The following is an 8,433-nucleotide window of genomic DNA, read 5'->3' as shown; positions in this document are numbered from 1 at the left end:
TGAGACAACCCAGACAAAATAATACATATGCCCGCCGCATTGAGTGCCGCCCAAATGCTTCCGCTGTCTAAGGAAAAGTTCGAGGAAATGGACAAAATTAAAGAGTCAACATTTCATTGATCTGTCTAATTTGCATTTGTTAATTTGGGTAAATAGAATAATTAAGACGTAATGACCTTACATATCTTACTAGCTCGGGAAAGTTCTTTCGAGCTTCGACACATAAGCTACACCTATAACGGCAGTAGTCTAGAGGTTTTAAATCTCATTTCCGGGCAATTTGGTAATCTCGTTTGAGTCTCAAGTTCGAATTCCTTCCGCGATTTGTGTCAATAAACATTTGCTAAAAGTTTACTACTCTTTGAACCTGTGCTTGTGTCTTACCAGCAATTCCATGGATTATACTAGACCGACGGATGAAATTGCGGTTATAGTTCGTCTAATATATCCACGCTTGTTGAACAAGAAACCTCGAACATTCTGTTGCAGCGAGTGGCAAAGTGCCTCTTACTGCTGGCATCCTTTTATTAAGGAAAAAAATGAAAACAGAAAAACACATGACGCTATACTTTCTCCATAAAATAAAACGATTATATCATCTATGGATGGAGAGAATTTCAAGGAAAAAAAATTATAATTTTGTTAAATTCTTCTATTCATATTATGAAAATTCTTATCTAACAAAAAATGAACTTTTATAGCCAAAGTATCTCTATATATAGACCAATTTGAGCGGTGAAATTTAACTGAATGATATTTTACCTCTGAATCTCTCCCTTCACAATTCCCTCTTAACTTTCCATTCATTTTTGTTGGCCAAAAAAAATAATCATCATCCCTTTTGTACTCCCCCTTTTATTTGAGAATCTAAAAGCATGTTCCACCATATTTTGTAGTTTGCGACCACGCTGATAAGGTAACATAATGCCAGACATAAAAAGAGGAAATGAGCTCTCATAAGCTGGATAATATTTATTTTTTTCCTTTGAAGTAATACATAATATATATCTTCTAATATCAGAAATATATATTTTTTGGTATTTGATGCAGAGTTTCAGAAGCAAAATGCACATGGGAAGTGCCAATAATAAGGTTTGACCTTCATACACAAAAGACGAATTCCATTCCAATTTTACATTGATTCGGAAAAAAAAAATTAAGCCCAATAATCATAAACGATTGCCAGCTTGGAGGAGTATGTGACAAATAAGCACTTTTTAGATGGCAGAGAAGCTGTGGTTAACCACCGCGAAGCCGCCGTCCACGGCCAAGTTGTGGCCGCTTATGTAGGCGGAATCGTCGGACGCAAGAAACAGTGCTGCCTCGGCGGCATGCCGAGCCTTTAGGACTACACCCTTCAAGTTGGCTAGCGCAGAACTGTTGGACTCGACCTGATGCGGCTCGAGGTTGTATGCCTTACACGAGAGTGGCGTGGCTATCCCGAATGGAGCTATGCAGTTGACCCGGATCCCATGTTCCCCGAGCTCGCTACAGGCCGTGCGAACAAGGCCGACCAGTGCATGCTTCGACACGGTGTAAGCGTGAGGGCCCGCCCCACCAAGGGATCCCGCAACACTGGATGTGCAGATGATAGAACCCCTGATGTTCCTGGCAACCATGGCCCGGGCAGCGTGCTTGATCGTGGCGGCGACTCCCCGGACATTGGTGAGAAAAGTGTCGTCGAACCCGTCCATGTCCATGTCCAGGATGCTGGTCATGGGTCCTATGATCCCGGCATTACTGAAAAGCACATCCAGACGGTCGTATTTCTCCACCGCGTATCTCACGGCCTCCTCCACCTGCTTCTCGTCTCGCACGTCGCAGTGGCAGAAAGAAGCCCTCTCGCGATCTATGGATGCAGCGACCTTCTGCCCCAGCTCATCCTGGACATCTGCGAGGACAACGAACGCACCATTATCCGCAAACAGCCTCGCCGCTTCCTTGCCAATCCCGCTAGCCGCACCGGTGATCAGGGCCACCTTACCATCTAACCTAGTGATGATGATCAAAGTATCAAAAATAATGGAAAGGTTAAGCTTGGTATATCCAGCAGAGAAAAATAAAACCTTACTTTGGCTTAGACATTCGAAGACAAATTAGCTGAGAATTTTTGTGGAGGAATACCCAAACTTCTAAAATAAGGCCTCTCGGGATCTTATGTTGTCCACAACATGTTCTTTTATAGTACTCCCCACACGTATACATATAATAAATGAATTTGAAATCCAATAGGGTCAGTTCTATGGTCAGACGATATTTTTCTTGATAAAGAAGCAAGTTCAAATTATCGTGAAACCATACAGGAAAATAATCTTTAATTGCCACCATTGTGACGCAAGCGAGCATCCTAACCTGTCATATGAACTTGCAAGGTGTTTATATAGGTTGTGGGATTAATTGACAAAATCCGAATCCCGGTTATAAAAATAATAATTATTATAATAATAGTAACTAAAAAATTCTAGCTTCAAAGCTCGAGGAATGTGACATTCGAACTCGACATAACTGTATGTTTTGTTGTATATATTATTAAACAGAACATATGCGTATGAGTCATCTTCAATTAATTGGCCACTAGGACTTTGCCCCACAAGGCAAACTATGGACCGTTCGTTCAAGGTCAACTCTCATCTTTTAGGAGGATTTGAAAGCAATTAATCGATCAAATAATTAGTTTATTAGTTTATTAATATTAGCTATTTGCTTGGATTGTTGTCAAAAGATATTGTTGGATCAGCTCATTTTGTGTAAACAAAAGAGTTAATTAAAGTTTGTTATTAGTGATGATGTCTTGGAATATATACGAAAAGTAATGGCTCGGACTTCACATTTTAAGCTTCCTGTGCAGCTTCTTCGATTGACCGATCTATGTAGTTGTGTCCCGATTTATATACTTAGTTTCCAAGAATATTTCAACCGTAAAATGTAAAACATAAGTTTGAGTATTGTTAGGATCTCGGTTTTCAAACTTTAATCACATGCAGACCACGAGTATCGAGTAATCTGCAAAAAGAGGAAGAAAGAGAGGAAATCGTGATTTCTTTCTCTGATATTTAAATGAGAATGTATCGAAGAAAAGTATAAGAATTGAACTCCGAATTTAGATGTATCTGTAGGGATATTTATAGAAATCGTAAAAAATCTCTATCATAATATCGTAATATGTATAATATATATGACTGTATATTACAAGTAAATATACTTGCCTAATATAAGATTAGAAATAGGATTAGATTTTGGAAAGAAGATTGAGGATTGTATTGCTATGAATCTTTTTTAAACATAGAATCTAGTATCATAATACTTATTTTAAAAATATAATAATTTCATCATGAAAATCGAATTTATAATTTTTTAATTGATAAGAGAGCGTTAATGTCTTATACCCTCTTGCTGTAAACTTTTTTGAAGAATCCGAGGCTGGACATTGATGATGAAGATGATTGATTGATTGCTTTAATTCATGGAAAGGAGACCCTTCTTTTGCGGACTGGGAATCCATGTTTATGGACAGGACGACGGGGCGCTCGAGTAAGTGAAACTGGAAGCGGGCTGTCCTCTGCTTTTCACTGTTACATCACAGTAAGAATTACCGACGGAATCTTCGTATAAATTCGACCAAACATAATACGAACCGACTTTCGTACTACTTCATAGGAGGATGATGCAGATGGAAAATAATGTGTCGAGTATGCTTCGTCTCGAATGCTCCCGTCACATGGAAGTCAAACTGTACGCGCACCGATAGAAGCACTTAACGGCTTGTTAGGCTTGCAATTTACAAGGGTTATGGAGAGCTGAATTATGAATGATTATTATATATGTATAATAACCCATTATAAACCGTCATAAACCGCAATTCAAATGAGCCGTTACGGTACAAAAACAGAAACAAATGGAGGACGTAATTTGGAATCGGGATTTTGATGAATGATTGCAGTTCAAGGCCGTGTTAGTTTGCAATGAAAACCCGTATTGACTCAAACTTGCCTTGTAATTCGATTGACTGCTAATATAAATGCTACTTTGGTCAATGTTCATGAATCTAATATCTTTCTGCATCATATAATATACCCAAAAAGGTGCAAATTGGCAAACTGTACAGCCCCACTAGGCCATGATCATCCATCCTCCTATTAAATTCCACGCATGACAGGAGCAGTATGCCTGTTATCAAAATATGATATTCAAAATAAAAGGGCAAAACCTAGATGATGGTTATATTACCTTGGACTTGTGAAAATCCGAAAGAACCGGACACGAGCTGATCGAAAAGCCTGGTTTAATCGATAACACAAGGGCAGAAGGATTCGATGCCATACATAATACCTGATTGAAATTTCGAAAATCTGACTAACTACTTTATTTGTTTGGATGGAGGGATCTGAAGGGAGAGATTCATAGAGCGTGCTCAAGGTAAAACAATCTTCTTTTGTTCAGTTAAAATTTTCCAATAATTGTAAATGGAGGCGAAGCAAGAACCTGCTAATATCGGTCTGCCGGGCTCCATTATACCCCCTGAGACGAAAAAACAAGTGCAAAGAAGTGGACAGCCATTCACTTGAAGTGCAGTCACATGGGCATACAGATACATACACAGCAAAAATACATACAGACTTGCTCGTACGACTCGACCACAAACCGGATCCTGCACGGTCCGCACATCTTCACCTTGGCTCTTATCATGTACACTGACCTTAAACACAGACTACAATACTTGTAACAACACTCACAAAAATGTTACCTGCTCTTCTTAATTAGTAGCACTGAAAGAGCAGCCATTCCCTTTTTTGGTCTCATTGTAAAATCCGTGGACTTGTGTGATTTGATTCTCTGGATAGCTTGATCTTGACAGGTGCTGAAGATAGTGCCATCATAGTCGAGCCATGACAGGAAAATCTTATCAAGGAAGCAGCACCTACTATCACCGGCTCCCACCTCCATCGAGTAAGCCTCTCAAGCTACAGAGGGCCTCCGCAGAGAGGCTGAAGAACCTTCGCTTCCGTTGCCGAGAAGGCAGGGAAGACAGGGCACGATGTTCTGAACCCAACAGACAGATCACGACAACAGTAAGATTATCGTGAGCCCCGAGGCGGAGGGACTCCTTCACGAGATCCCGTGCAGACTGCTCAGGATTATCGTGCCTTCTAAGCCCGCGGCGGACAATATTCACGGCATGCTGACTTGACATAACATCCCATATCCCGTCACAACCGAGGACTAGGAACTCGTCCTCCTCTGTCAGAACCACCTGTTGGAACTCGGGGTCCGAGATGAGAGGGCAAGGGGCATCTGCACTGCCTCGGGACTTCATGTCCCAGTCCCCCAGAGCTCGGGACACGGAGAGGACACCATTGAGGTATCCATCTTCCACAAAAGCTCCAAATTCTAAGATCCGTCTCCTCTCACCAGGGTAAGTGGGACGATGGTCTTGGGACATGTTGATTGGCACTCCATTTCGGCACAGGACTGCTCGACAATCTCCCACATTGGCCACCATGAGAAGCCTGAAAGGGGTGACAAAATTGGTTCACTCAAGCAGAAGAAGACTAAAGAGCTCATTTGCTGGGACAATGAACACAATTTTAATACATTATAATTTGTATGTTATCCCATTTCAGTCTCCGCATTCTTCTTACAAACACGAGAAAAATGAGTTACCCCACTGATAATTTTTTTTTTTAAGTTGCTGATGATAGCCGTGAAAGGGATCATGATAAGATTTTATAGGTATATCTTTACCTGCCAAATATAAAGGCGGTGAGTGCAGTAGTGCCAGTGGATCTGCTCACTCCACAATCATCTGCCAAAGCTTGGTCAGCTAGAAGATATGCTCTTTGAAGGGAATTCATTAATCCAACAAGGAAACGTCCATCAACCTCAGAGGACACCGGAAAATTAGCATCCTCAAAAATTAGCTTGATGATGTTTTCCTTGACATAGGCTGCTGCTTCAGGTCCTCCATGACCATCAAATACCTGAATGAGTTATGACAAAATAATTCACTCAGTTATTGCTGATCAACTGATACTGCTAAAGAATTTTGAAAGGTAAATAGTTTTTTTTTTTCTTCATTGCTTTTTTTTTACAGTGCCATATAATGATTTTGTTTATTATACCCCATAAAAAGCACTTGGTTGAGGAAATTGAAAGGGTGGCCCCAAGTGCATGGACAAATCATCGATTTGTATATGCTCATCTTCCATATTTCTCCGGGGGCCGATGTCAGCAAAGCTACCTGATCGGATGCTAGGAGCAAAGCCTTGGATAGGAGATTGAGCGACTTCAATGCTAGCAGCCTCCCCTGATGTAACCTCCTGGAAAGTAAATTAATATATCATCAATTTTCTTTCACATTGAAAAGGCAGAGCTAAGAGATCAGATCATAGACTCATAAACATACGAGTTAACGAGAAACTCATATGTGGGAATAGCTAATCCCATGTCCCAGAACAAGGACCTGAGAGCACACATAGATTCCTCAACATGCAAATAACCTCTTCGAGCATTATGTTATGTTTGGTAAACAATTGTGATGGACTGGGTGATGTTGGGCCACAGGCAAATCATCCTCGATTTTCCATATCTAAATTATTAGAAAGCATTTAATTCTGTGGTCCACAGTTTCTCCGAGCAACTATCCCGTGCATTTAAGAATGAAACTAATCATTCAGTCGTACTGGCAGGGGAAGGGAGAAATTATCCATCTGCAATTATCCGCCTCAATTTACAGGCAACAGTATCAATCTAGCACAGATGAGCACAATCATGAACAGCCGGTTCAATCAGTCCTATCACAACCCGAATTCTTTATTCCGGAAAGATCAGAAATTGATGATCAATAAGTCAGTGAGGACCATCTTCGGATAGCTGTCAATGAACCGAGCTGCATCTTCAACTACACACATAATGAATACGCAAAACCAAAAGCAAACTAAAGAAAAAAGACAAACGAATAAACAAAATTCATGACAGGAACTTAAATGTTACATTTGCCATTGCATCTGCAAAGATAACATTTTCTCTTACATATGGCAAGGTTGAATAAGAATGGTTGGTGAGCTATCAAGTATCAAGAAGCCAACGTCTGCTGTCATTTCTGTGTTTTTGTTGACGTTTGGTTCGAGAACTGTTAGATTACAGAGAATTATTAAAATTGCACAGAAAAATTAACCATAATATCATCTTCCAAATAATTGGTCAAAATGTGAGATATTGTATTGTCTTAACATGTTGGATTCAAGGGAATGCGTGACAAATTGACATCATAATAATTCGAGCCTTTACAAGCCACAGTCGTAAAATTTTAACTTATATCACAACAATTCACTCTACTTTCAAACACTGTAATCCACTATCAAAAAGTTCACATTTTTCTGGGAAAAAACCCGAACTTTACATCGAAACAAACCGCCCTTCAAATCCTCTTATTCACATCATAATAGCAGAAAACCAACCAAGAACGCGAAGTTAATTTAGCGAACATCGTTTTTCTTCCGGTTCCAGCGTACGTTTAATCATCGACTCATCGCTATCATCCTCGTGAATTCAAAGTCAGCATTGATTATATCTTTGGAAGGAAGACAAAAGAACTCACCACATGATGAGCGGCGAACGATTCCACACTAGAGGAGACATGGAGACTCTCGATGCTCGGCGCCGGAAGATGCGAAGTCACCGTCGGCAGCTCCCGGACCTCCCGAAAATGGGCACTGGCCCTTGGGGGCGAGAAGGACTGCACCTCCAGCACCGGGAAGCTCGATGAGCGTGCCACCTCTGCTTCAGCCACCATCTTCTTCTTCGTTCCTGCTTCAACTAAGCATCACAGAGCGCAACAAGGGCGACGCCACGGTTGCTGTCGGCTTCAAGCGATCGTCAGTGGGAGAAGGTTATTGAAGGGTGGACTCGGTCTTTGAATTTTATGGTCCACCGGAGAGAAAAGTCGCGGTTTTGCATGAGGATGACCGGAATACCGGCGGCTACCTGTTGCCGGTGGCAGGAAGGGAAGGAAGGGCGGTGGTGGAGAAGGACGCGTGTAAGTTTCCGAGCCACAGGATTTTGGAGAGGGAGGGAGGGAGAGCCCCGCCGGAACACGTGGCTGTTTTCGGGCCGTTGTGTTTTTTAATGCGAAGTGAAATTAAGGCGCGTTTGGTATTGCGATAGCGTTAATAAAAGCATTTATGAACTCCCTTTGAAGAAAAAGTAATGACTAACCCTCGCCTCCTCCCCTAATGGTCATTTCTATGCAATCACCTAACCTTCTATATTCTTAATGGATGGAACAAAATGCAACACTTTTTAATAATGTCGTGATTTTTTATTAAAAAATATAAAATTCTTAATTTTTCTCTATCGGAATATAATTTTCTGGTAGAAATGTGGTATAACGATTATCTTATCTTTATATATTTTTGTTAGTTAGTTATTAGCTGA

General features: G+C 40.8%; 2 protein-coding genes across 3 annotated transcripts; both read right to left on the bottom strand.

Annotated features, from left to right (window-relative positions):
- Positions 1–947: 947 nt before the first annotated feature.
- On the bottom strand, positions 948–2,182 carry LOC116187444 (short-chain dehydrogenase reductase 3b-like). Its single transcript, XM_031516145.1, has 2 exons — positions 2,072–2,182; positions 948–1,992 (listed from the first exon to the last, which is right to left on the bottom strand). Exons 1-2 carry the CDS (start codon positions 2,083–2,085, stop codon positions 1,218–1,220), a joined length of 789 nt encoding a protein of 262 aa, XP_031372005.1. The 5' UTR covers positions 2,086–2,182; the 3' UTR covers positions 948–1,217.
- A 2,235-nt stretch (positions 2,183–4,417) lies between these two features.
- On the bottom strand, positions 4,418–8,126 carry LOC116187432 (probable protein phosphatase 2C 2). Of its 2 annotated transcripts, none has more exons than XM_031516124.1 (4): positions 7,598–8,126; positions 6,120–6,317; positions 5,743–5,978; positions 4,418–5,507 (listed from the first exon to the last, which is right to left on the bottom strand). In XM_031516124.1, the coding sequence occupies exons 1-4, from the start codon at positions 7,790–7,792 to the stop codon at positions 4,925–4,927; spliced, it is 1,212 nt and encodes a 403-aa protein (XP_031371984.1). In that variant the 5' UTR covers positions 7,793–8,126; the 3' UTR covers positions 4,418–4,924. The 2 variants fall into 2 exon arrangements, with proteins under 2 accessions (XP_031371984.1, XP_031371985.1); XM_031516125.1 differs by lacking the exon at positions 7,598–8,126 and adding an exon at positions 6,404–6,975.
- Positions 8,127–8,433: the final 307 nt, after the last annotated feature.

The sequence above is a fragment of the Punica granatum genome, chromosome 8 (genome assembly GCF_007655135.1).
Source record: "Punica granatum isolate Tunisia-2019 chromosome 8, ASM765513v2, whole genome shotgun sequence".
In the NCBI taxonomy this organism is placed as follows: Eukaryota; Viridiplantae; Streptophyta; class Magnoliopsida; order Myrtales; family Lythraceae; genus Punica; species Punica granatum.
This window is presented reverse-complemented; position numbering and strand designations above follow the sequence as displayed.

Bases quoted from the DNA above. Each gene is read 5' to 3' on its own strand.
- LOC116187432 (XM_031516124.1), bottom strand. From the start codon at position 7,792: ATGGTGGCTGAAGCAGAGGTGGCACGCTCATCGAGCTTCCCGGTGCTG. The intron at 5,979-6,119 runs GTATAATAAACA...TAACTCATTCAG, and splicing joins AACCAAGTGCTTTTTATGGG to GTATTTGATGGTCATGGAGG. The intron at 5,508-5,742 runs GTAAAGATATAC...CACCCCTTTCAG, and splicing joins ACCGCCTTTATATTTGGCAG to GCTTCTCATGGTGGCCAATG.